Source organism: Taudactylus pleione, unplaced genomic scaffold, assembly GCF_031769625.1.
Source record: "Taudactylus pleione unplaced genomic scaffold, aTauple2 ptg000087l, whole genome shotgun sequence".
In the NCBI taxonomy this organism is placed as follows: domain Eukaryota; kingdom Metazoa; phylum Chordata; class Amphibia; order Anura; family Myobatrachidae; genus Taudactylus; species Taudactylus pleione.
The window spans coordinates 8,398,007-8,425,927 of record NW_028284489.1 but is presented as its reverse complement, the minus strand read 5'-3'; the positions used below and the strand labels follow the sequence as shown (position 1 = coordinate 8,425,927).

At 43.3% G+C, this 27,921-nt stretch overlaps 1 protein-coding gene and 1 pseudogene across 1 annotated transcript in view; one reads left to right on the top strand and one right to left on the bottom strand.

Annotated features, from left to right (window-relative positions):
- Window positions 1-1,618: 1,618 nt before the first annotated feature.
- The window catches only part of COMP (cartilage oligomeric matrix protein), a 152,250-nt gene continuing 125,947 nt past the window's right edge, over window positions 1,619-27,921 (bottom strand). The window contains exons 18-19 of the mRNA XM_088469009.1: window positions 5,106-5,245; window positions 1,619-1,789 (exon numbers count right to left, since the gene is read on the bottom strand). Coding sequence (XP_088325135.1) covers window positions 1,737-1,789; window positions 5,106-5,245 — 193 coding nt within the window. The 3' untranslated portion in view covers window positions 1,619-1,736. The remainder of the gene's footprint in view (window positions 1,790-5,105; window positions 5,246-27,921) is intronic.
- On the top strand, window positions 13,224-17,619 carry LOC148529078 (uncharacterized; annotated as a pseudogene).

Here is a 27,921-nt window from a genome sequence, read left to right as displayed (position 1 = left end):
CAGCATTCCCTATTGGACATTTTTACTCTGCCCCTTTTCAGTCTTCACTTCTGTAAAGAAGTGAAGAATGAGAGCACACAATTATTCTACCAGTCATTAATCCTGAGCTACTACACTACAGGATGAGTCTCCCACCTTATCTAGCGTTCCCGCTAGGCTGTTTTAGCGGGGCGCGGCGCCCTGCCCTCTTTCTGGAAGGCAAAAAGCGCCCTGCCCTCCAGAAGGAGGGCAAAAAGCGCCCTGCTCTAACAGCCTGCGGGAACCGTCTTCACCCGCGGGTCGCAGTGTCCCGCGGGTGAAGAAATGTGCGGTGGCCCGGTCACCGCCCGGCATCTATTCTCCCTGTCTGCAGGGCTTGGGGGCTGCCCGGCGTGTCCGTAAGTGTCGGGCACGCCCCCAAGAGTGACGAAAAGGGGAAGCGCCTTATAGACACGCCCCCTTTTCGATGACCACGCCCCCTTCTTGGTCGCTCGCGCAGATATGCTCTCTCTAGCTCCGGCTCCCTGCCTCCCGCCGGAGCTAGAGGGAACACTACTTATCCTTATAGCCTATAAGTGCATGAAACAAAGTTTGTATATATTAAACCATCAGGAAGCAAAGGGTTCACTATCTCAGTCGACACTCAAAAGTATTTGACACCAATACATAGATCCTCCCTAAATACATGTTCTACCTGTTCTATAGGGTGTGCCTGATTCATAGATGAACACAGTGGCGATTACGTACGCAGATTGAGCAATTGTTTACCATTGTGCATGCGTATAAGTCACACTGTGCGTGTGCTGCGTTCACATTGTGAATACGGACGCTCTTTGGAATTCATCGCACAGTGTTTGACAGGTTGTCAGCGTTTGGGTGTGGTGAGAGGGGTGTGGCAGTAAAACGCAGGCGTGCCTGTCCACTTAAACGCTGTTACATGGGCGTGCATACGCAGCATGAGAGCCCTCTGTATGAGAGGAGAGCTCCTGAGTCTGCGGCTGGTCAGGCCTACCGCAAGGGCAAGATGGCTGCCGATGTGCTTCAATGTTACCGATGTTTACGCAGGTATGCATCATCGCACGCAGGTAAGAAGGCAGCAGTGGGCGTCTTGCTCAGGTGATCTTTGCAGACATTAGCATAATTAGTTACGCAGCTGCGTTGCATATGTAAACAACTGTTTTCGCATTAGTGTCCGTCTCTGAATCAGGCCCTCTATATCATATATTGTGGCACTGACTAACTGCCTTTACTTTCTGAAATATGGTTCCAGGGTTTAAAATCTGCCTAAGTCACAGAGGCACTATAACAACACTAAATACTGATTGAAATAGTGGTTATTTATTTGTGGTTATTATTACACTAAATCTATTGTCAATGGTTTTACGTCAGGGTTGTCGGCTAATTAACACTCTCATTATCACACCTTTCAGATATGAGAGCCGGGAATTTGCCCGCTCTCTCAACCTGGCAATTTCCCGGGTCTCAGCCCGACCTTGGTAAAGAGCAGGGTCAGGGACCCAGGACTTCATCCCGGGTTGTTTACATTTACCTAAATCCTGGGTCGATGCGCGTTCACATTCAAAAACAATTAACAATTATTTTTATATTTCAGTAAGCACACTTATTTTCCTTATACAAATATAAACATTTTATTTGGTTATATAAATCAGGTGAAAGTATGAAACTGTATTAGAAATAATTTGCACTGTGCATCCTTATTTGTATTCATATAAAAGGCACAAAAGTGGTTTTCCATTTCAGAATCTGATCTTCTGTTCTTTAAATGTTTCAAAGTCATCAGGTATAGTCTCTGGAAAGTGAAAAGAATATTATTATAGTTTAAGAGATCATAAACAATCAACAGGACATCCAACTTCCTACAGTCCTCTCTAATTGCCACTTTGAAAAATAAATAAAAAAATAAACTATAATATTGAATATATTGGTTAAAAAAATGTCACAGTTTTAAACCAGATCTTTTTTCATGATGGCTGTCCTTATCAGTATGCTGAGTAATACTTTCTTATAGCTCGCAGTGGTTGCTGCTGCTATAGCTTTTAGAGCATACACTCAGCGACGGCAACAGAAATCTCAGGGCCCGGTACACTGATGTCTCTGGATCTCGGGGCCAGTACAGGTGTCCACTTATAACCCCCTTCTCGCGGGCCTGAATACACTAGGTTCTTAAACTCGGTCCTCAGGACCCCAAGCAGTTCTTTTTTTCCAGGTCCCCTCACAAAATCACAAGTGAAATAATTAGCTCCACCTGTGGATCTTTTAAATATGTCAGTCAGTAATGAATACACCTGTGTTCCAGCTGTGTGACCTGGCATCCGTGAACTGTTTGGGGTCCTGAGGACTGACAGCCTCATTTATCAACGAGTTTATCACTCAAAACAAGTAATAAATTTCACTTTTTATGATAAATGGTGCTCCAGCCAATCAGATGCCAAGTGGCATTTTTCTAACAGATGACAATAGGAGACTGATTGGCTGGAGCACCATTTATCATAAAAATTGAAATCTATCACTAGTTTGAGTGATAAACTCATTGATAAATGAGGCCCTAATCCACGGTTTTAGAAGTTTAATACGGAATGAACACTAGACCCCAATACCAGGTATGACACTTGCAGAGTATGTGAAGTCTCTACTTTAAAAAAAAAAATCTATTTATTTTAGAGAACTCATCAGAATTTCTTTTTTATACTCTGTATTATAATAATTTCATATCACACTATGGGGCATATTCAATTGGGTGCGTGATTAGCAAATATCCCGCACCTGCGAGGTTTTTCCTGCAGGTGCGGGATTTTTTCTATTCAATTAGTGTGTGTTTTTTCCAATTTAGAGGCCTGGGAGGTTATTTTTCCACTCTCCTCCAGAGCAAGTGTTCTTTTTTCCAAAATCATTATTTTTTGGGAAAATCACTGGGACTTGCTCTGGGACCTCGGGAACAACCCCCCAGGACTAATTATGCAATTGGAAGTGTTACATGTGCCGCTGCCTGATTGGCTCTCACTTGTTATCCTAGCTATCTGGACTCTGGCTGCTAAGTGCAGTTACTCACCTGTTGGTCGTCTCGTTACCTGATCTCAGCCTGATGGACCAATCACAGGAGAGATCTCCCTTCATTAGGGATTCAAGTCAGTTCCTGCCTGCCGGTGATATTACTAGTTTCTGCACCTAGTGGGTGTTCACGTTGTTAGCTGCAGTCTGTGCAGTTCCTTGCTCCTGAACCTTTTTTCCTGTGTCCAGTGTCCTGCCGTTGCATACCTTTGCTTCCAGACTCAGTCCTCAGTGTCCTGTCCCTGCCAGTCCTACTCCTGTGTCCTGCTGGATTGTGCCTTGTTCCCGTGTTCGTCCCAGCTCCGTGTCTGTGCCTTGCCAAGATCCTCCAATTTACCTTTTGCGTCACCTTTGGCTTGTGTCTAGTCCTAGCGTGTACCCATGGATTCATTCTGCCAGTTCAATCATTGCAAGTACTGGTTCTGCTACAAACTTCAACCTGCATCCAACTGCCAGTCCAACCATATCAAGTACTGGTTCTGTTACAAACTCCCACCTGCATCCTGAGTAGCTGGCATGCCACAATCAAGTCCATATCCAGCATTGCAGGTTTAACATCATTCCCACGTGCATCCTGAGTAGCCTGCCTGCCACAACCAAGTTCATATCCAGCACTGCAGGTTTTACATTATTCCTACCTGCATCCAGGGGTGGATCTAGATTGTTTTTTTAGGGACGGGGGGGGCGAATTAATGATTAGTTCTCATGGCAGCAGAAGCCATACCCCCCCCCCTCCACTCTGTGCGGAGACAGAAGCAGCCATCTCCATTCTCCCCCCTCACTCTATCCAATGGCAGCAGAAACCTTCCCCCTCCCTCAGCCATTTCTATGCTCTCGCTCTGTCCAAGAGCAGCAGCAGATGCCTCCCATCCCGATCACTCCAATCACCCCCCCTGGATCCGCCAGTGCCTGCATCCTGAGTAGCTGGCCTGCCACAACGGAGTTCATATCCAGCATTGCAGCTCCTACATTATTCCTTCCTGCATCCTGAGTAGCTGGCCTGCCACAACCAAGTTCTTATCGGGCATTGCAGCTTCAACATAATTCCTACCTGTATCCCGAGTAGCTGGCCTGCTACTATCCAGATCTGCATCCTGACTGTTTCTGTGCATGTCCACCTATGCCAGTTAATTGCAAGTCTTCAGACCTACAAGCTAGTTTTCTACAGCAGACTCCAGTACACACCTGCACCTGTTTGTCCCTGTATTACCTTGCCTAGTCTGCCTGCAGTTAACTCTTGCCTTGCCTGCTGCTAACTTAAGGTTAATTATCTGTGGATTCTTGCCTATTGCATGAGCCCCATCAGCGAGCTCTAGGGATCTCATGTAAATAGTGCAGGTACATCCATAACAGGAAGTTATGTCTGTGTGCCTTCCCATCAGGAGTGGGCGCTGGGAGAACTACATCTTCCAGCAGTCCCCTCTCCAGTGACAGTGAGAAGATAGAGGAGAGGCTACCAGGAGCCACGGAGACCCCCGGGCAGGTAAGTGCAGATTATATATATATATATATAATATATTTTTTACGCAGCGCTGGTTTTTTTTAATTGGATACCGCGGATATCGGGAGCAAAATTATTCCAAAATTGGGCACGAGGGGCGTGAGGTTTTTTACCTTGTTAATCCTTGCGCCCAATTGAATATGTCCCTATAAGTAGGATTTTCCATAGTTAAAATTTGCTTCCCTGTTACCTTAACATATAAAACAATTACATGTAAAAAGCACCTCAAACAGCTACAACTAAAGGTGCATACACATGTAAAGAATTGCTGTCCAACCATCCATCTAGTTAATTGGATGGAATGAAAATCTGGTAAGGTATGAAAGCAAATGACAATCAGCAATTTGCTCCCAAATACCGGAAAATGGACAAAAACTGTTGTTTGAACAAATTGTTTAGATCAAACATTTAACAAACTTGTCTGACCGACCATTTTCATTCTGGCATTAAGGAGCAAATTGCTGATCATCAGTTACTCCCATACGTTACCAGATTTTCATTCCAACTAGTTGGATGGTTGGACAGAAAATCTTTACATGTACCCAGCTTTACTCACCATTACAACGGTATCTCAGGTTAGACCAGATGATATTCTCCTGGGAGAAACAGAAGACTCCAAGACGTCCACCCCTCATTGTTGTGTCAATTATAACCCCTGAATCGGCTACTAGCTCAGGACCCTCAAAAAACTTTACTCTGAAAAACAAAACCCACATATGTGGTGAAACAGAAACCTTGCTCACAGTGGAAGAAGGAGAATATATTCAGTGAGACTGGTTAACACTGTGTGTTCTGTAGGGCGTGTGTGGCTGTTACTGACCAGAATTCAGGAAATCTTTTGCTTACCATGTTAAGGTAATATGAGGTGTTAATGTTATATTTAATTTGCAGAGAAAGTACTGGCTTATGAATAACACCAGTAATAGGAATGATGTGTTCTGAATGTTTAAAGACAGAAAACAATAGATACTGTAGTAAGTACATAAGGCAGCATGCTGTGTACAGGGAGTGGAGCTGTGACACTTGCAATTCTCAGGTTTCTTTGTACAATCATGCCAAGCAGTCATGTGAGAGGTGTGTAAGTATTAGAGGATGTGTTTATATCAAATGCATCATTGAACTTGATGCTAGATGGTTATCTCCAGACTACATCAGTTACATTAACTCAACAATATCCTGCCAGGAGTTTAGGGAGAGATGTATCAAGCGAAGATGCCCATAGCAATCAATCAGCATCAATTTTTCATTTGATAAAATGTACTTAATAAATGCTAGAAACTGGTTGCTATGTGTAACTTCTCCACTCTTTATATGGTTATATGTACTTTACATTTCCCCCTTAGACTTTGATCAACAGAACAGCTATTCCCTATGTATGTCATCTAACCACAGTTGATTTTTCAACAAAGAATGATGTTGGCCTCTGACTGGTGTATAGTGCTAGCCATTACCAATTAGAGCAGGGGCGTATCTATAATGGGTGCGGGGCACACGGGCCCCTGGTAACAGGGGGGCCCACACGGCACACCCTGCGCCAATAAGTAAATATACTTACCTCTCCGCCGATTCCCGAAGTGCTGCTCCGCAGCGCCAGACCGGTGCTGTGGAGCAGCAAACACTCAGTGGGAAAATGTCGATTGCCATTTTCCCAGTGATCCTGCGAATGCGCAGAAAAGATGTCCCCGGGAAAGTAGGCGCGGGTGCCATTTTCCCGGAGACCCGTGCATGCACTGTAGATTCTGGCTTGAAGCCAGAATCTACAGAGCTCAGTGCTAATGACCCGCTGTCAGAGAGGAGGGGCCCATACGGAGGCTACACACAGGCCCCCTCCTCTCTTAAAACGCCCCTGAATTAGAGTGCTGAAGTCCCCAAGTGAATTGGAGAGATGCCTGGTGCTATCAACTAATCAAAGTGCTTGGCTCCAACTTGTGATGGAGTGGTACAATTGCCTGATCCCCAGATGCCGAGGCATCAGTGAAATCCAACAAGTTGGATTTCCCTGTTTTGCCAGTCCTGACCAAAATATGATGGGGATTGGCAAATCAAGGATTTTTAACATTAAGAATTTAACCAATTCCCTGACAGTTTGACAAACATCGTTGGCTGCCAACCGGCGGTTCTGGTCACAACGGGGAAATGGCAGGCAAATGTATGGGGCTCTATAGCAGAACCCTGCTGAAAATAAACAGCCATGTCTTGAATGCTCAGGACAATTAATCTTACAGTAGTTATGAAATTAATTGGTGTGTTTGCGTGTCTGTCCAGTTATGCATTTGGACACCCCTGCGCGGATTGGGATAAAACCAACGTGGGGTGGTCCAGTTTGGATCTTGGCCAGATTTTAGGGGGGGTTAGGGTCCCGGTCAGACCTCCTGTTGGTATACGCTGGGGAGAATTTTGACCCAGGGAGCCTGTACTGAGTCTTCCACGGAGTGGTAACATTGGATCCCAGAAGACATACTAGGGGGTTGAGGTCCCTTTCAGACCTACCGTTGGTGTACGCAGGGCAGAACTTTCACCCAGGGAAGCTGGGCAGAACTTTGAGCCGGGGAGCCTGTTCTGGGCCTTCCACTGGATATATTTGAATGAAAACTTCACAGAGAGGGGGGGCGAAAGTGGTCTGGATTGCCTAATGGAGTGGTTGGGGTGCCGGTCGGACCTCACGGCAGGGTGCGCCGGAAAGAACTTTGACCCAAGGAGCCTATTCTGAGCCTTCCACTGGATGGATTTGGACAACATCACATAATTTGAACTTCAGAGTGGTAACATTGGCTCCCAGAAGGCATACTAGGGGGCTGAAGCCCCGGTCAGACCTCCCATTAGTGTATGCTGGGAGGAACTTTGACTCGGGGAGCCTGTTCTGAACATTCCACTGGATGGATTTGTAGGAAAACTTCAGAGTGGTAACATTGGATCCCAGAAGACATACTAGGGGGGATGAGGTCCCAGTCAGACCTACGGTTAGTGTACACTAGGCAGAACTTTGACCCGGGGAGCCTGTTCTGGGCCTTCCACTGAATTGATTTGGATGAAAACTTCACAGATGGGGGGTCAGTTGGTCTGGGATGCCTAATGCAGTGGTTGGGGTCCCGGTCGGACCTCACAGTGGAGTGTGCCAGGCAGAACTTTGACTCAGGGAGCCTGTTCTGGGCCTTCCACTGGATGGATTTGGACGACATCACATAATAAAACTTAATAATTTGGAGATTTAAACCCAGGCAACGCCTGGGTTTAAGCTAGTTATACATAAATAAGTTTAGAGAAAATTCTACCTCTTACTAGAGATAGATATTGAATATTGATATATCAGGACTATCAATATTAGGGCCTTTTCCAATTGATACAGCCAGTGTAATAGGTCAGCCAAATCCATAATTGCCCGATTTGCACTGTTTCCACTGCTTTCACTGTCAGAGAAGTGCTCTGCAGCATATCAAAAGACTGATTAACTGACATGTTGAAAAATTCAATCAGTAGTCATGCTGGAAATAATCTGGCTGTTCTGCCCAATGGTTGGAATGTCCAGAACGAATATAAATGTTACATAAAATAGGTAGCAACTCAAATGGAACCATCATTACTGGATACACATATGATTTAGGGGACTTAATTACATAATAGTCAAAGGCTCATTTAAGATAAACTTTTCCTGTACTGATTGTCAGTTTTCAGCAGGGGTTAAGAGCTGTACTAAGAGCAATGGCTTCTCTGTAGTTTGTAATACAAGTAATATGTTGGGTGCAATAAAGCCTTTTTTATTTGTTTCAGTAATGACCTTTCAAGCGTAGTGGAGCTAGCCTGACCACACCATAACCCTGCAGGCACCATACACATATCTTTAAAGGAAGTACAATACCTGTGAGACAACAGAAATTCTATTCTGACCTGCTATAGGTAGACTATATAAATGTTCATAGACAACCACACACATATGTACAAATAATTAAACATCAGAAGTGGCTAGATACAACTTCAAAAGTCACAAAATCAAAGTGATTATGGGGGGATGTGGGGAGCTATAAAGTATCAACTAATCAGCTTTTTATAGCACAGCCTGTAACATGACAGATTGGTTGATACTTTACCTCACTCCAAGATGTGATAAATCTCCCCCATATATCTGTGCGGAGCTATAGATCATTCCAAAACAGTAATTCAGCAGAAGTACAGTAGAATAGAGTGATTTTAGTGCAAAATTAGGGATCCTGTTAATGTTTTTCATTTGAAAAATAAACATTGGCCCCTGTAACAATGGAACTCAGAGGCCTTCCTGTATAACATTAGCTTAAATAGTGTAAAATGAGACCTATTACGTAAAGGCTGATCTGATCATCAACGGATAATGGAAAAATTAAGACATCATGGGCCTGTGTTGAATTTACACCTGTATATTGAGTCCTTTTGCAATGTGCTTGTGCTAAAACTGAGCGTACGCAAGTATGGGCAATGCAGAGTATTATGCATTTCAGTCGCGTCTACACTTATGACTGGAACGGCGTAACTGAGTGGTAACAGGGTGTTCTCCCCTAGGTAAGGTTCAGTGAGAAACTGGGGGCTATACAGAGTTGGACACAAGCATAAACACACTTGTTTTAAGGAATATCTAATAGAATAGGGTAGGTGCAAGTGCATACTGATGGTAATGACTAGTGTCAAACCAAGCATACATCTAAGGGATGGGTAAGATGCATACAACTCTGCATATAGACACATCTATACACATATGTTTCTACCAAACTGCATACATAGAAAGAAATCTCCAATTTCCATCCAACTCTGCATCCCGCTGAATGTGCATCCAAGAACTATCTCACGGGACCCACTATCCCACTCTCCCTCAGCATTATTAACAATTAAAACTAAATATCTTGGGATTGAATTTGGTCGCAGGCAGGTACGTTATATATTTTCGCATTTGTACATGTCCCTTAAAATGTAATTAATATTGTCATTTGTCAGGTTAGCAAACTGTAAAGCATTATTCAGTCAGCATGTGAGGATTTTCTACATAATAAGCCCTGGCCTTGCACTGAAAACTGATGCCTAGAAACAGTTGTCAGGCACTGATACCAGATACGTTTAAACAAGAAATAACTGTCTATAAACTACTGTGCCTTATTAGTTACATTTTTTTACCTGGTAATAGTAGCAAAACCTAATCTGACCGCGTGCCTCACAACATTTCATCAGGACAGTCTGGATTTGAATGGGTGATACTGCCATACCGATACCTCCATCAGTACATTTCCTCATTAGGGGATGTTTTCCCACTCACTATGGTGAGCAAATAGCACACACAGCAGAGACAGGTAGCTCCAGTGTATGTGGCAATTCAATCGTGTTTTTAGTGAAGGGGAAGGTGGAATAGTGGTAAGCATGCCCAGTGGGGGCGTAGTCACACCTACTATAAAGCTGACACGACCGAAACTGATCTGAGACATCCTGCGCCCATCATATAGGCTAAGCTAGTGAAGGTTTTATATTTATAGTGCCTATATTTGCGTAGATGTGTAGTTATTGACCGCTTGTAAATATTGTTATTGTCCTGTTATGTATGAAGTTACTTTTTTATTCACTTTGTATGGTGCTGTGGACCCCTTGCTGCACTCTATAAATAAAAAGGAATAATAAAAACTCTTTTACACAATATAAAGAAACGTAATTGTGATTTCACATTTTCATAGGCAACCCATTTCAAGTAGACTATCCCTCCTATGCATTCTATGCAATATTCTTACATCTCCAAAAGGAATTGAGTAATCATAATGATGCGTAATTCAGAAGTTTTCCTATTCATTCTAAAACTCATCATCTTTGCAAGTTATTTAAAGTTTTTGAGGCATATGTATCAAAGCTGTTTTTGCGATAAAATATAGTTTAAAGGCTTTCTTGTTTTTATTGCATTTTTATTTTTTCGCAGATGTATTATGTGTTATCACATTTTTTGTGTTAAATGTATGAAATAGTGGCTCTTTTATCAATGTTCACATAATCAATGCGATCTGGGCACGATATTAGCGCGTTGCCTCAGTTTTCTGAAAGTGGCGAGGCCAGGGTCGGACTTCCTGCCCTCGGCTACGGAGCTGCAGTGCATAACTAGACATTATAGTGCCCTGTGCAAGAAAGAGCATGAGTGTGCCCCCCCCCCCCTAACTGTAAAACTGGAGAGGGCAATGGTCTCTTGGCCATGACTAAATCTCACTTGTTACCCCACCCAAACCCCCTCCCTATGCCTCTATTTCATTTGTAAAATAACCTTCCCTAATAATTCCCCTCATGATTCAATGATGATGTAAATATTACTTACAGTATAATTTATATTTTTAATATTAAAAAAAAAACATTGTACAGCACTCACCCCATCCCCACTGTCACTGGGTGCTGCACTGCTCCTGTCTGGCCCTGTTCTGTAGACTCTCCGTTAGTGATTCCGGGCATTACTCAGCTGAGCTCGCTCTGCCTTTGCCACCTCATCTGACTCCACTGAGTCCTGACTACTGCTTAGCTATCAGCCCCATCACTGCAGCCGTCCTAATGGCTCCTCAGCACAGGGCTTGTGGGAATGGACTGGGAGAGAAGTCATCACGTCTCTCCCAGTCCCAAGAGACACAGCAGGAGACGGGGGAGGGGGCTGACCAAAACAGGCAGGCAGCTGCTGTGTACCGCCCCCAGCTATGTGTAATGGTAGCGGTGCATCTGGCAGAGAAGGTGCCAGACCCACCGCTACTATTATACATTGCAGCAGGCGGTACAGAGCAGCTGGCGGCGGCGGTGCACACAGTCAAAGATGATTGCGGATGGATGCGGCCGGTTTCACCCACAGAGCTGCACAAGGCAATCTGGTTAACCTCAGAGTTACTAAGATTAGTGATGGTCTTTCAGAAAAGGCGCGGTGCTTCGTCTTAGGATGCAGCATTTAGATCTGCAATGCAGTCAGGAGGCATCTTTTTACCGCATGCTGCATTAGCATATTAGTTGTACGGTGTTACACAGCTTCTTCCCTACGGCTGTACAATACCTTACAACTCTGAATCAGGCCTAGGGGTATATTCACTTGCGGGTTTTTAGAAGTGGAGATGCTGCCCATAGCAACCAATCAGATTCTACTTAACATTTATCTTGCACCTTCTAGCAGATAATAGCTAGACTCTGGTTGCTATGGTCAACATATCCACTTCTAAAAACCTGCACTTTAGTAAATATACCCCCTAATGTTTCATACCCTAACATTAAAGCCACAAAAGATTGAGCAGACACATAATTATACTTTTTTTTTATGAATAGATTTGTTAAGTTTTTGGCATAAAACAACTGATAAAAGTCTATGCTGGCTTAACCAAAAATCATAAGAAAGACAAAAGAAAGAAAAAGAAGACTCCTGTTGGGGGGTACTGCTTATGGTGTAATCTGATAATAATAAAACGTAACATTTATACATAGTTTTCTAAACTTAAGTTGGACAAACATTAAACATTTATTAAATAACAAAGGGGAATCTTAGCAAGATCCTTCTTGAGTGCGATATGTTGCCCTGTTACGATAATAAAAGCTTTTTGAAGACAGAGGGCATCTACGTATGCAGGAAGGACTTTAAACCCCTAGGCAAATAGGACAGTATTAAGTTTGCTGCATGGAGAGTTGAGTGTTAATCTATTTTCAGGCTAAGCCAATAGCTAAGTTGCTGGAGAATTGTGGGGGTGGGGTTAGGCATTTATAGCAATGCTACTTCCTGTATTCTGTCTCTTTTCAGAATATGCCCCTCCCTTCCCTCCCGAATGTTTGACTAATTTTCGGGTCGCCTCTTTCTTTTTATTTTTCTTAGTGTTTTGGTTGGGAAAGAATGCCAGCTGGGGGGGGTCAGTGAATGATTAATAGGCTACTCCCCTGTAATATACCCTTTGGCTGATCGGCCCCACTGGGGCAGCAGTTTTGGCTAACCAGGCTGCAATGGTATAAGGGAGTATTAATTTCCTATGTGCTTGCTCACTGGGCAATTAGCCCTGCAAGATTTGTAGGTATATCATTTTGATAGTCACTGTAGTATCTATATGTGCATTGTCATGTAATAGTAAGATCAGGTAGTGTACCATTAAGGATCCTACAGCATAGAAGGACATGTGATCAGGAAGTGGAAGGGGTGAGGAAAAGGTTGCTGCTATTTCCAAGTAGGAGAAAGGACCTCTGTGACGTAGACACCACGTGACTGCTGCAGGAGGCTGGACAGCTCCTGCGTTACCATCCACTAGGGCATAGAGGGGGAATAAATATCTGTGGCGAGCGCAGCGAGCCACCGTGCCCGAAGCGTGGTGAGCGGACACTTTTGGTCCCCCGTTACCATCCCCGCCACTCCCCCTTTCAGGCCGAGTCACGTGGGTGTGACGTCACAGGGCCATCAGCCCTCTATAGTCTAGACCTAACCGATAGGAAAAAGTAAGGTAAAGGAGAACAGCCATGAGGAGATGATGTCTTTATCTACCTGTAATAATGCAAGTATTACTTACAATAAATAACCTACATAAACAGAATACTTGATGAGTCATTGCTATGAAGAAAGCTACATCAGGATATAACAACTGGCGATGAGGATAAACTTTTCATTACTCACACTCAGCTACCTTACTCCCAGTCACCATGGCTGACATGCTAGCATTAATTCCTCAGTTTCTGCATGTTGATGCTCCTAATGCTGCAGAATTATGGAGACAGTGGCTTGCAAGGTTTGATCATTTTATTGAAGCTATGGGGGTAACTACTGACAGCAAAAAGAAAAGCATGCTTGTTATCAGTGCTGGCCCTAAGATTTATGAACTTTATGATACTATGCCAGAGGCAGACACCAGTGACTATATCAAATGCAGGGACTCTTTGACTGCCTATTTTGCTCCAAAATGCAGCCTATCACATTCCAAATATATGTTCAGGACAGCTATGCAACTGCAAACTGAATCTGTTGATGCCTATATTACTAGACTAAGGATTCTTGCCAGAACATGTCAGTTCCATGATGTTGAAGATGAAATTAAGCAGCAGCTAATTGCATTTGGCACATGTGGAAAGTTGCGCAGACGTGCTCTTAAATCTGAAATTACGCTGTCAGAGCAGCAGCAATATGCTAGAAGTTTTGAACTTTCAGAAACACATGCTAAGGACATGGAGAGGGACATGAACCAGCTGGAAGTGTGCAATAAATTACATACTGACACAAGTGGCTATATGGAGTCGAGTAAATCTAGATCATGTTACAGGTATGGACGCTCCTGTCCACATTCAGGAGACTGTACTGCCACTGGTAAAATTGCCCTGCATGTGGAAAACGGAATCACTTTTCCTCTGTTTGCAAATCCAAGGAAACCAAATCTACACCCAAAACAATTTCACAGCAGATTAAATCCAGGAAAAAGATTCTACATTGTGTGGATTCTACATAGTCTCCAACTGCAGAATCATCTGACAGTGATAATATGCCAGATGGTTTTATCTACATGATTCATCAAGTGGACAAAAACAAGGTCAGTCCAAAAACTGACATCACCCTAGACAACACTTCTGTTGAATTTCTAATAGATTTACAGATGCACCGCAATCTAATTGATGCTATCAGTTTTAAGAAGCTACATGGCAAGGTGATTTTGAATCCACCATCTGTAAGAATATTCACTTATGGTAATAAATGACCCCTTCCCTTACAGGGTTCTTTTGATGTTATTGCATGCAAAAATGACAAACTGACAAAGCATTATTTTTTGTCACTAAATATGCAAGAGGCAATCTCTTGGGATTTGATACTGCATCACAATTGGGTCTTATACAAATTGTTGCCCACACTCACAATTACACCCCTGTTATACCTGACACTTCCATTTCCACTCTTGTCCTACATGAATCAAAACCACTATGAAGTGATGTGGATGTTTTACTGCAGGAGTATGATCATCTTTTTCACGGCATTGGAAAACTTAAAGACTATCAAGTTCATCTTCACATTGATCACTCAGTTATACCAATTGCTCAAGAACATCGCCGCATTCCTATCAACATAAGGAAACAAGTGGAAGAGGAAATACAGACTCATGAAGACTTAGATATAATTGAAAATGTATCTGGCCCAACACCATGGGTATCACCTATTGTGGTTGTGCCCAAAGAAGGTCAACCAAATGCAGTGAGAATATGTGTTGATATGCGTCGTCCTAATGTTGCCATTAAAGAGAACGCCATATTACTCCAACTATGGGTGATATTATACATCTACTCACATGTGCATGTTTCTTTTCGAAATTGGATTTAAATAAAGGCTATCATCAACTGGAACTTGATGAAGAGTCGCGACAAATAACATTCTCAACTCATGTTGGGCTACGAAGATACTAACGGCTATCATTTGGAATCATATCCGCAGCAGAGGTATTTCAAAATTCTAACCGTCAAGTCATACAGTCAGTTCAAAATGCCATCAATTACAGTGATGATATTCTGTTTTTTGGAGCAACACACCAGGAACATGATGCGGCTCTGCGTCAAGTGTTTCAGTGTCTTCATGACAGGAATTTAACACTGAATAAAGACAAATGTGTCTTTCTTCAACAGAAGCTCAAATTTTTTTGGTCACATCAGAGTCCTGATCCACAAAAAGTTCAGGCTATTACAAAAATGTCGAAACCTACCAATGCTGGTGAAGTAAAGTAATTTCTTGGGATGACTAACTATTGTTCCCAATTCATTACAAATTACGCCGCTTTGACAGCCCCACTTAGGGAACTCACAAATAAAAATGCGAAATTCTTATGGACTTCCTCTCAATCGCAAGCATTTGATGACCTAAAACGATGTCTGCAGGATAGTGTCACAATATCATATTACAACACTGCTTGGAAAACAGAACTTATTGTGGATGCTAGTCCTGTGGGGTTAGGAGCTATCTTGACTCAGGTGAATACCCATGGGGATCATGATATTGTAGCATTTGCGAGTCGCAGTTTGACAGAGGTGGAACAACGCTACTCCCAGCCAGAAAGGGAAGCTCTTACAGTAGTCTGGGGTTGTGAACGATTTCATCTCTATTTATACGGTATTGACTTTACCATCCAGACTGATCATCAAGCACTGGTGACACTTTTTGGAAATCCAAAATCCAAACAACCTGCTAGGATACAGCGATGGGGCTTACGTTTACAGGGATACAATTTCTCCATCATTCATAGAGCTGGCACTGATAATACTTCAGATTACATGTCTAGACACCCTTTGCCTTATGACATCTCACAGTCTACTTCAGTGGAGGAGTATGTGAACTTTATTATCAACAATTCAATTCCTGATTCACTTACTAGTGACAGCACCAAATAGGCTTCTTCCTCAGATAAAGTATTGTCAGCAGTAAAACACTGTATTATTTCCAATGATTGACGGCTGGGGCAGTTTCTGTTTTCAACTGATGAGGAACAAGACTTTAGAGCACTTCATAAACATTGTCAAGAACTAATTGTGCATAATGATTCAATCATTCTCAGAGGTGACAAAATTGTCACTCCAGCTGTTTTGAGAAAGCCCATGCCAGTCATTTAGGAATTGTAAAGACCAAACAACTTTTACATGAAAAGGTACGGTTTCCATCCATGGAGCAACATGTTGAATCAGAAATCCGAAGCTGCATGACATGCTCTCTTCTTTCTACGCAAACTAACAGTGAACCATTACGGATGACTGACCTACCTGACAATGGCCCTCATTCAGAGCCGTTCGCTATTTGCGGTCGTTCGTTCAAAAACAAGGGGTGGCTATTCAAATGATCCGTTCGCAAATTGCAGTCTGTTCACACCTCTAAGTCTGAATGAGCGAGCAAAACATACGCTCGTTTATTTGTTAAAAACGCCCCCTGGCCGCTCGCACCATACGTCATGTCCGCTATTTATTAGATTAATCGAGTACATCGACCAGCGTATGAACTGCTCGCTATTCTTGTGGTTGGTGTTTGCTACCACAAATTTGCGAGCAGTTCTGGCTATAAAATAACCCAGTGACGTGGTCAATGACGCTGCTGTATTAATTATGCACACCCATAATACGCCCGTTTTGACCTTTAAGCACGCCTGCGTTCGGATCTCCACTCCCCGTTTTCAAGCACCTTCCCCTGTTACCACCCACATACGCCTCATTCTGTCACTCAAAATAGCAGGCACTCGCTATATAGCGTACACACGATTTTTGGCCGCACTGACTGGTTCGCGCATGCGTACTAAAAACCGTACGCATGCGCAGATGTGCAAACATCGCTCGGAACGAGCGTACTGCCGCTAACGAGCGGCTCTGAATGAGGGCCAATGTCTGGGAAAATGTTGATGTTGACTTCTATGACCCATTATCCAATGGTAAATACATATTAGTAGCTGTGGATGAATATTCATGATATCCTGTTCTTTAAATAATATCTTCAACATCTGCCACATCTGTCTTACCAGCGTTGGATAAATTCTTCACTACTTATGGAATTCCAGGAACAATAAAGACAGATAATGGTCCAACATTTCAAGGTGCTGATTTCAGCAAATTCATGAAACATTTTAGAATTCGACATAAAAAAATTACTCCCCTGTGGCCACAAGCTCGTGGTCTTGTTGAACGTTTTATGCATAATCTTGGAAAGCAAATAAAGATTTGTAAAGTATCCCGAATTCCAATTCAACAATCCTTAAATCAATTTCTCAGACAATATCGATCAGTGCCCCGCTCCACAACAAATGTTCCACCTCAGACATTAATGTTTCAAAGAAAAGTGATCAGATCCACACTTCCGGAAATTCATTTAACTCCTGTGTCTAAAGATCATCAGATTAGGAAGATGGACTCTGCTAAAAATACAAAAAGCTAAACAGTATGCAGATCAGAAAAGGAGAGCTATTGTTTCTGATTTACAAGATGGAGATTGTGTTCTGGTGAAACAAAAAGTAGTACTCAAGGACATGACTGCTTTTCACCCAAGTCCACTGACTATAATGAAAAGGAAAGGAACAATGATTGTTGCAGGAAATGACAATCAAACAGTGACAAGGAATGGGTCCATCAGAAGATAAAGATGGAAATATCTTCTTGAAATGGGATAAAGTCAAGAGGATGTCATCACAGTACCTTTACCATCCTCAGCATCAAGTGATCCGATCATGGAGTCTGTTTAGGATCACATATTCAGACAAAAAGAGGCAGAGTCATTAAATCTCCTGCTAGGCTTATTGAGCAGATGTGACTCTTAATTTACTTTTCCAGTTTCATGTATATTGGGTTAATGTTCATGCTCAGATACCGTTAACATGGTGCTATACGTTTCATGTTATAAATGCAGTATGTGTTTGAATGTAAATTTTATATTAAAAAAAAAAATTATATGAAAAGAAGGGGGAGATGTAGTATCTATATGTGCATTGTCATGTAATAGTAAGATGAGGTAGTGTACCTTTAAGGATCCTACAGCATAGAAGGACATGTGATCAGGAAGTGGAAGAAGATAGGAAAAAGTAAGGTAAAGGAGAACAGCCATGAGGAGATGATGTCTTTATCTTTATCTACCTGTAATAATACAAGTATAACTTACAATAAATAACCTACATAAACAGAATACTTGATGAGTCATTGCTATGAAGAAAGCTACATCAGGAAATAACAGTCACTGACCTCTGATAGCTGTTGTTTCTTTCAGTCGCCACCATATTTCTAAGAACTGATTTATTAATAAAAAGGCTGACCGGTTTAAACGCCACTTACTGTCTCCGTGTCATTATTCATCAGAGTTAAGTTATATTTATTATGATATTTATGCACTGCTTAAGGTAATAGTGTCAATTGCCGATAGGGCGTTTTATTACAGTAGCAGGTTGTTAAAGATAACAATAACCCAGCAATTATTCAATGTTGCATACACCTAATAGTTTATGCATTTACCAGAGCCAATTCATATAGACAGAAACAATTCTGAAACACAGTAGACCGATTGTGACATAGAAACGATACTTGTCATAGTGTCTGATATTTCAATCACAGTTTGCACACACAAAGAAAGGGAGAAATGTATAGTATATCACATTCTTATGGCAAAATTAGTTTATCAATCCTCCTTATAATTGGAGACAAAAGGTAATGTACTCTATTCAACTCCCAATATCTGAGATATCATAACAATATCATTCTCCTTAGTGACCCATATATAGCATATTATTCACCTTTTAAATACTATTGCTATTCTGCAATACTTAGAAAGCTGCGAGTGTCCAAAACTAGAATGGGCTTCAGCCCAAAAGCTAAATGCAGACATAACAGAAGAGGAGATAAAACTGCCAAATTTTAGAGAACAGCCGTTAAGAGACCTGACAGCTTTTCTATGTCTTTATACAAATCTCATGTCTGTACTTGGTTCAGGAGAGGTTATTAATTACATATTGAGAGAGTGAAATTTCACCCTGACAATACTCAGTCCAATATAATAGTAATTCATAAAACTAACAAGGATCCTTCTAAGTGCGCCAGTTATAGGCCCATTTCCCTACTGTATACAGCTATTTCATTTCTGCCAAGCAGATTCCGCAATCATTTCATTTATCTGAATGACCTTGAGTAGCTTTTGTTCAAAAAAGATGAGCTTTAGATAATACCAGGACTGTAAACTTGTTTCCTTATATAAGCAAACTAAAACTTCTCTCAGTAATCTTGCCATTAGTCACTATAGAGAATATCCAATTAGTCGCGAGAGCCACAAGAACGTAAGCAGAAAGCAACTGTACTGTAATGGGTGATATGCGTTCAACCATCAGCAGTTCATGGCTAATGCAATCTGCCCCTATGATTTTATGGCACATTTTTGCAGGCTATGGGGTTTATTTACGAAATGTTGGGTTGTAGAACCTGACACTTCTGTTTGTGCTTATGCCTGATATTTTACAGGGCAATGCTTTTACTAGCCGTGTCTTGCAGGTAAAACAATTGCCTGCAAGAGTGTGCCCAGAGTCTATAGAGTATGCACAGGTCACCGGCAAAATGGCCGCGGTGGGCGATTTTCCTGTACTGCGCAAATGACGGGAAAATGGCCGTGGCGACTATTTTCCAGTAGTTTTTACAGTACCGGATCCCCGCGCCGACGTGGGACTCCGGAGAGGTAAGTAATACTATGGGTGCATGGTGTGCGGTGCCCTCCTGGACCCAGGAGCCCGTGTGCCCCACACACCCTGCACCCAATTATAGATATGCCCCTGCCTATATACAGTATCAACCAATGGACTAAGGATATCCTTTTTCAATTATAGAAACAGAACTAGAAAAGTTTGTTCCTTGTCCACCTCAATATTTGCTCTCTATAAAGAGCCCCTAGCTGCCAAATTAGATTGAACCTGGATATAAGGAAAATCCAGACTAATACTAAGCATTATAAAATATTTTTCTTTATGGACATTTTATTAACGCTAACAGCCCCTCACATTTCAATCCTTAACCTATCTATGGAAATAGAGACATACAGATTCTTATTAGGGATGTGTGCGGGACCATTTTTGCTGATTTGGATTTGACTCTGATTGGATTTGCCAAACCTGCCATGACTGGTTTTGGATTTGGATTTTTTACAAAAATGTACAAAAAAAAGGCTAAAATCACATAATTTGGGCTTTTTTTTGTTCCTAGAGTCTTAATAATCTCTATAAAACTAAATTACACTCATTTACAGTCAAATTAGACCACCTCACAGCTTATAATATTGTTTTCACCATTATTGGCCAAAGGTTGCAGCGAGCTGACTGGCACTTACTAAGCGACAGAGCAGCGGCACAGACATGGCAGTTTAAACCACACCTATGAAACATTGCCACACAGCAGTGGCAGAAATTAAAGGTAGTGCAAGATGGAATTGTCCTTGGGAAGTGGGGTACGGCCAGCAGAGTCACAGTACTTGTATACACAGTGTGCTACGGCCCAAGGAGTTACTGTGCTCATGCACAGAGGGGTACTGCCCTAGGAGTCACGGTGCTTGTATACACAGAGGGGTACTGCCCTAGGAATCACGGTGCTTGTATACACAGAGGGGTACTGCCCTAGGAGTCACGGTGCTTCTATACACAGTGGGCTAAGGACCTGATTCAGACCCGCTCGCTAGATGCGTTCGCTTGCTAGATGCGTATGCAAATTTAGCAATGCAGGCGATCGTACGGCAAGCAATCGAAGCACTTGTGATTGACCATACCCTACCGCAAGCACTGCGAGTGCTTCAGTGTAGATTTCAGCGAAGTGATGTGTACTATGACGCTGCCTCTTAATTATGCATGCCTCTGAAACGGGGTTAATACGCTCAGGCACGCCTGTGTTTGCACCTCCACTCTCCCGTTTTTAGCGGCCAGCTCCTGTAACCACCCACAAACGGCTTCTCCTGTCACTCAGCTGGGCAGTCTATGCGCAGCGAGTGTATGCTTCCCGATCGCTCACACTTGTTCATGCATTGCGATGCATACGCATGCACAGAATACAAACAATTGGCTGGCTGCGTGCAAACACATCTTAGAGAGCTGGTCTGAATCAGGTCCTAAGGCCCAAGGAGTTACGGTGCTTTTATACACAGAGGGCTACGGCCCAAGGAGTTACGGTGCTTTTATACACAGGGGCGGATCTAGACTGGTTTTTAGGGGGGGGGGCGATTTAATGATTAATTCTGACTCCTCCTCTTTCCTGTACTGGCACCTCCCCTTTCTGGTCCCAACCCCTCTCCTTCACAGGTTTTGTTTGTGGCCACGTTGGGGTTTATTTACTAAGCCTTGCATGGAGATAAAGTAACCAGAGATAAAGTCCCAATCAATCAGCACCTAACTGCCATGTCACAGGCTGTTTTGAAAAATTACAGGAGCTGATTGGTTGGGACCTTATCTCCGTCCACTTTATCTCCAACCAAGGCTTAGTAAATGGTTGTTGCCAGATCCAAGTTGAAGAATGGACCTCTGATGTCACAACCACGTGACAGCTGCAGCAGGGCTGGACCCCTACCATTGTTACTATCCATGTGGGCATAGAGGGGGGGATATAAACCTGTGGTGAGAGAAGCAAACCACTGTGCCCGAAGCATGGCGCGCTTCGCGCGCCCATGAGGGGACACTTTTGGCTCCATGTTCTAAGCCTTGCCCCTCCCCCTTTAGTCACATGGTTGTGACATCACAGGTCTGGTGAAGCTTCTCCTTCTAGACCTAAACCTTAGTAAATAGACCTCATTGATTATTACCATATATATATATATATATATATATATATATATATATATATATCTCTTTATGTATCCACTATTAGCACCAGCAGCCATTTCCCTGTTCCCCCCTCCCACAGCCATCTCCAGGCCCCCCCTCCTCCCTTTTGTCTGAGGGCAGCAGATACCATCCCCCCCTCTCCTCACCTCTGTGCGGGGGTGGCAGAAGCAGCCATCTTCCTGCTTCCCCTCCCTCCTCTTTCTGTCTGGGGGAAGAAGCAGCGTGGCCGGACAGAGGCTGTAATGTCTCACTGAAGTCCTGAAGTGGCAGCATGGTGCGCGAGGAGCTGGCTCTGAGATGTCTCCCTCGGCTCCCTGGTGACTGCCTGTCACTGACACACCCCCGGGGACACACGTACACAGCCCCGATCATTAAAACATGAATGAAGATAAGGGGAGGGGCTGAGGGGGAGGCCACACAGCCTGCTCAGTCAGTGCATAAGGAGAGAGATAGTGAAGGACAGACTGTGCCTGGATCTGCCAGTGACTGCCCAAGGAGTTACGGTGCTTTTATACACAGAGGACTATGGCCCAAGGAGTCATGGTGCTTGTATACACAGTGGGCTAAGGCCCAAGGAGTCACGGTGCCTGTATACACAGTGGGGTACAGCACCAAAAAATGTATTTTTTTTTCTTTTTAAACTTTTAACTTTCTTGAAAGTGTGCAGTGTGCCCCCTATACAGTCACTTTACCAGCACAGCCACTTGTGAGTCTCTGGACACAACCACTTAATCAGCAGAGTATACGCAGCATAGATCAGTGTGCAGTGTGCCCCCTTACATAGTAACTTTGCCAGCACAGCTACTTGTGAGTCCCTGAGCACAGCCACTTGTGAATCCCTGTACAAAGCCAGTGAGTATCACTATCCGCAGAGCAGAGCGCAGCGTGGGGAGTGTGGGAGTGATGTAGAGGCAAACTCTCGTGAGAATCCGACGTCATGAGGATGATGTTTGGCCTCGCAGTGGGATCCGAGTCAGGCGGCTTGGGTCGACACAATTCCCCGCTGTTCGAATCCAAACCACTCATCCCTAACTCTTATAATAAAAAAACGGCAAGTCGTAGGTTAAATTGAAGAGATTATGGGCCTGATTCAGATGGTTTACTTACATATCTGATTGTTGTGGCTCTGCGCGTGCGCAGAACCCATTCTGCACATCTGCGTGATTACTGGCAGTCCTTCCTTAGCTGCGTCATGATTGACATGCTGCGGCATTTGGGGGGCGGCTATCAGGACCGTTGTACAAAACGTGGATGCCCCATTTCATAGTTATAAAGCCCTATTGCCCAGTAAAATATACAGTATATAGTCACTCTGGTCCAATACACAAAACCTTTTCACAACGTCTGATCACTGTAACTTGCTCAGGTCCAGATACATCTATATGGAACTAACTGTGAACTCAATGTGTTTTTGAAGCTACAGCTTCAAATCACAGATTAGTCCAGAGGTTCCCAAACACAGTCCTCAAGGCTCCCCAGCAGTTCAGGTTTTAGAGATATCCAAGGTTGAGTACAGGTGGTTAAATCAAATTGACTGAGGTACTAATTAAGTCACCTGTGCTCAGCCATGGATATCTCTAAAAGCTGCACTGTTGGGGAGCCTTGAGGACCGCGTTTGGGAACCACTGGGTTAGTCACATGTTATCTTATTGTCGAAGCTGAATAATTGGCTGAGACAAGTTCAGTTTAAAATTTAATTGCAGCGACGCCATCTTGCGAATGGTCGCAAGACGCCATGTTGAAAATGAGATGGCAAGACGCCATTTTGCGAATGGCCGCCTAACCGCCATTTTAGGTAAACTCACATTTTAGTACATGTGGCGATAATACTAATAGCACCATGCGATTGCATTTTTCATCATTTACCGTATGCACATTAATACATACAATAGCGCTGTTAACTAGTCGCATATTAGCAAATGCATAGGACTTTGTATGAAACCGCTGTTTTATTAGCTTTATGCGCACGCATCTGCCCCAAGTTAACTAGCGTCCCATATCAAACCCTGAATACCCACACATTACATATTCACACATAAGGTTCAATAAGCTTTAAAGTGTATGATTTAAGTAGGTTCAGTTTATTTCTCAGCATTTAAACTAAGATATTTGATAACTAAGGTATTATACATGCTAAACCAGTCGTGTTTGGAGTTGTACTGATGCGTACTCTTTTCACAGTATTCCGGTGTTATCGGTGGGGAGATCGCATCATGCATTCCCGAGTTATGGATCGCAGAGCCTACAAGCAACAAAATGTATATTTTAGAAACAACTGTTAGGATGCTGACCGAGGCGTGAAGAGGAAGACCCCCAGCTGTTAGAGGCAGGGAGCGTCTGTTTGAACCAGCCTGTTAAATGTGCTGTAACAGATGCTTCACCCCTGAGAACCAATGATATCAGCAACAGACTTCCCTTTTGTCCTGTTTATTCTGGGGGGGTATAAATATGAGTGCACGAACGCTGATTCTCAGTCTTCGTGCTGAATGCTGAATGACGAGGGGTCTCTTGCTGAAGCCTATCTCTGGGTCCGGAAGCGCCTGCATATGTATACTGTACTTGGGTCTGTATAATTTCCTTTTGCGCCTAAATTGTGTCTTGATCAATTGCGTGTAACTGTCTGAACTTTTACCTGAATATCACTTGTGCTTTGGAACCACAGATTCCACGTCTAAGTCTTTATTTATGGTGTGACTGCGTACGCAAATTAGCGTAATCATTAGAAGGTATAGGCAGGACATTAGAAGGTATAGGATTAGGAAGGTGTGTATAGAGGTTCTGATCCAGTATCGTTAGTTGGGGGCTCGTAGTGAAGTCACTTACCTGCTCACACGGTACATACGGTCATCGATATTTCAGCAAAGGGTGGAGTGGCCACATGCAGGGTTTGCCTGCAACCGCTTTGTGCTGAAAAATCGCTATCCGTCTCCGTGTGAATCAAGGGAGCTGACTAGAATCCAGGGACAAGAGAGGAAAAAGTTTGTTTTCCTCTGTTGATAGAACCTTACGTTTAAAGTGGTGTCGCAGTACTGAGTACGCGGCTAAGTCGCAGGTTTGCGCATAGCAAAGACGCACTTTTGCGTACGCACTTAAAAAGCCATTATACGGTTGTGGGGTAGTCGCATTATTGTGTATGCGGCTGGACGCACAATAGCGTATACGTACTTCCGGTTGTGCTGCCACGTGTTTGAACAAAGCCATTGAGGTTTTCATTTTTTTCTATTACCAATATCTGGGTTAACGTGTATTTTTCTGCGCAGGAAAAAAGTGTGTAACAGCGAATATTTGTTGAACAAAGTTAAGGGTATCATATGATCCTTAAAGGCTAGGTGCAAGGGTTAGTCTAGCCGCTCGGTGAGCAGCTTTACCGTTCCATACACAGTAGCAGGTGTACATGTTGTCTTTGTTGTAGAGAGGTGCGTGAGAGTAGCTGACATACAAACTCTCATAGGTGTGGAAGTTGCCTTACTAAATCTTATCCGGGTGTGGAAGTTGCCTTTTTCAAATCTTATCCAGGTGTGGAAGTTGCCTTACTAAATCTTATCCAGGTGTGTGGGCGCCGCCGACTTAAATCGTCCACAGGTAAGTGAAAGTGTCTTGATTGTCTTTCACCGGTTTAAATCTTTATTGAAAAGCGTAGGAGTTGTCTCAGAATGGGAGCCACGCAAACAGTAGAGATGTTAGGCAATGATGTGCTGCTAATGGAGGCGCCGATCGGATCATCCCGTCGTATCATGCATACCAAGTACGGTACTTATGCAATAAGGTATTGTGATTTATGGTTTAAAATGACGATGAAGAGTGTTAGACCGTTTCCCAAAATTGGTAGTTTCGATAAAAATGTGTTAGACAATGTCCAGGATCACATCAGTTTGATGCGCTCCCGAGAGAAAAAGGTTAAATATTTTGAATGTTTAAAACTGTGGCAGCATGAAGGGGATGCGTGGCTTAACAATGTGCAAATGACGCAAACTAGCGTCACCAGCACATTGTCAGAAAATACATCCGCAATGCTAAATTGCAATACGGGCGAGCCGCAAAATGGCACGCATGTGCGACAAGGTAGCGTCATGGAGAGTATTGCCAGCAGTTCACTCTCACCTCCCCCACCTTATGTGGATGGAGGTGCAAGTACAGTAACCAAAAATACCCATAAAAATTTAACAAGCAACTTGTACCCTCCCTTAAGCAATTATAAAGAAAATGTTCATGATGCGGATGATAAGCCTATTGTAATGTCTGCCATTTCCCATGCTGTGCAGATGATAGATGCTGCATCACCACAATCACGAGTGGTGCCGCCATCTCCATCGGTAACAGCAAGGGAAGTGTTAATGCCCTATGCACCCGTAGAGGAAGTTGTTCATACCATACGTAGCAGCAGCAGACTAAACCCCCAGCCAGGTAATCAGGTCAAAGGTAGCAGCGCTACCGGTATGCATCCCATTCGGACGATAACTGTTCCAAATGGAAATGCAGACGCAAACGGTATAGTGCCCACGAGGGAAGTAGTAATGCATTGTCCTTGGACAAGAGCAGAACTAAATTCCATCATACATGATTTCCCCGATCCCAAAAAGGAATTAGCCAAATTTCTTAGATTTTTGAGAAATTTGGGTAGTTCACATGAGCCCACTAATAAAGATTGGCGTGTGGTGTTAAGGGCCTGTCTGCCACACAATACCGACATGACAAAATTTATCACGGATTGTGTATTGGATGGTGATGTTCCCTTAACAGACCAAGTAAACCAAGGTAACATTTCCCGCATTGTAACTCAATTGGGTAAATATTTTCCAGTAGTAGTTAACTGGAACAAAATTTTCACCATTAAACAAAAAGAGAGTGAGACTGCAGAAGATTACTGCGATCGGGCTCTGCAAGCTATCACCCAGTACACTGGGATAGAAGATATCAAAGATAGCACTCACCACAGGGGAATGATAGTTACGGTACTTGTGGACGGACTGAAAGAGAGTTTAAAAACTCGGGTTCAGACCTCACAGCCTGGCTGGCGGGGACTTACAATAGATACACTCATAGAAACCGCTATTGAACATGATAAAAACATCTCCAAAAAGAGAGAAGCCCAGAGCAAAAAACTAATGGCTGTCAGTATACAAGCTCTGGAGGGAATGACGGTAACACCACAGCCAACAGACACACTTGCACTTGCACACACACTCACTTCTGAACAAGTATGTGCTCTCACTAACCCCACTCAACAACAAACACAACTCTATCCCACTAACCCGATGCAACCACAGGTCCCAGGCTATCCACCACCCTCTTATCCCCCACAATACCCTTACCCTCCCTATCCTTACCCATATCCACCACCTTTACCCTCTGCGCAAACCTCACAACACTACATGTCTTCACCCGAAACACGAACATGTTTTAACTGTAAACAAACAGAACACTTAAGTAGAAACTGTACAGTAAAAGGAGTAGGGATCTCACATCAGGGAAGACCTAGATATCCCCATAAGGGATATGCACAGAGGCCAGCAAATGTTCAGCAGGCACCAGCTCCAATTGTAGCCGTAAATGCTTTATTGGAGAATGGTAGCCAACGCTAGGGGTCAGGTCATACCTGTAGTCTACAGATGGTCAGGTTAACGGGAAGTACTAGGGAAGAACCGGTCATGATGGTTGATGTAGCTGGTACTGAATATCCTTTTCTTGTAGACACAGGGGCGACCAGGTCGGTGATAAAATCTCCCATTAGTTTGCACGTGACCAATGAGACAGTACCAACAATGGGTGTAACAGGTAAAGTGGAACATTATCTTTTAACCAAGTCCACCAGACTTGCATACCAGACATTCTTTTCTCCTGGCTGCTGCGGCTCCTACTAACCTACTGGGCAGAGACTTGTTATGTAAAATGGGATGTGTTATACATTGCACCCCTGATGGAGTATTTTTAGATATCCCAGAGAGAATGGTATACGAGGTGCGGGATATGTTAGACACTCCTCAAAGGATAATGTATCACTCTGTCGTTTTAAATGAAACTCCATCACAAGTAGATGAAATGTTGTCCCTAATTCCAGATTCCCTTTGGACTAAAGATGGACAGGACACTGGATTAATGGCAAACGTAAGC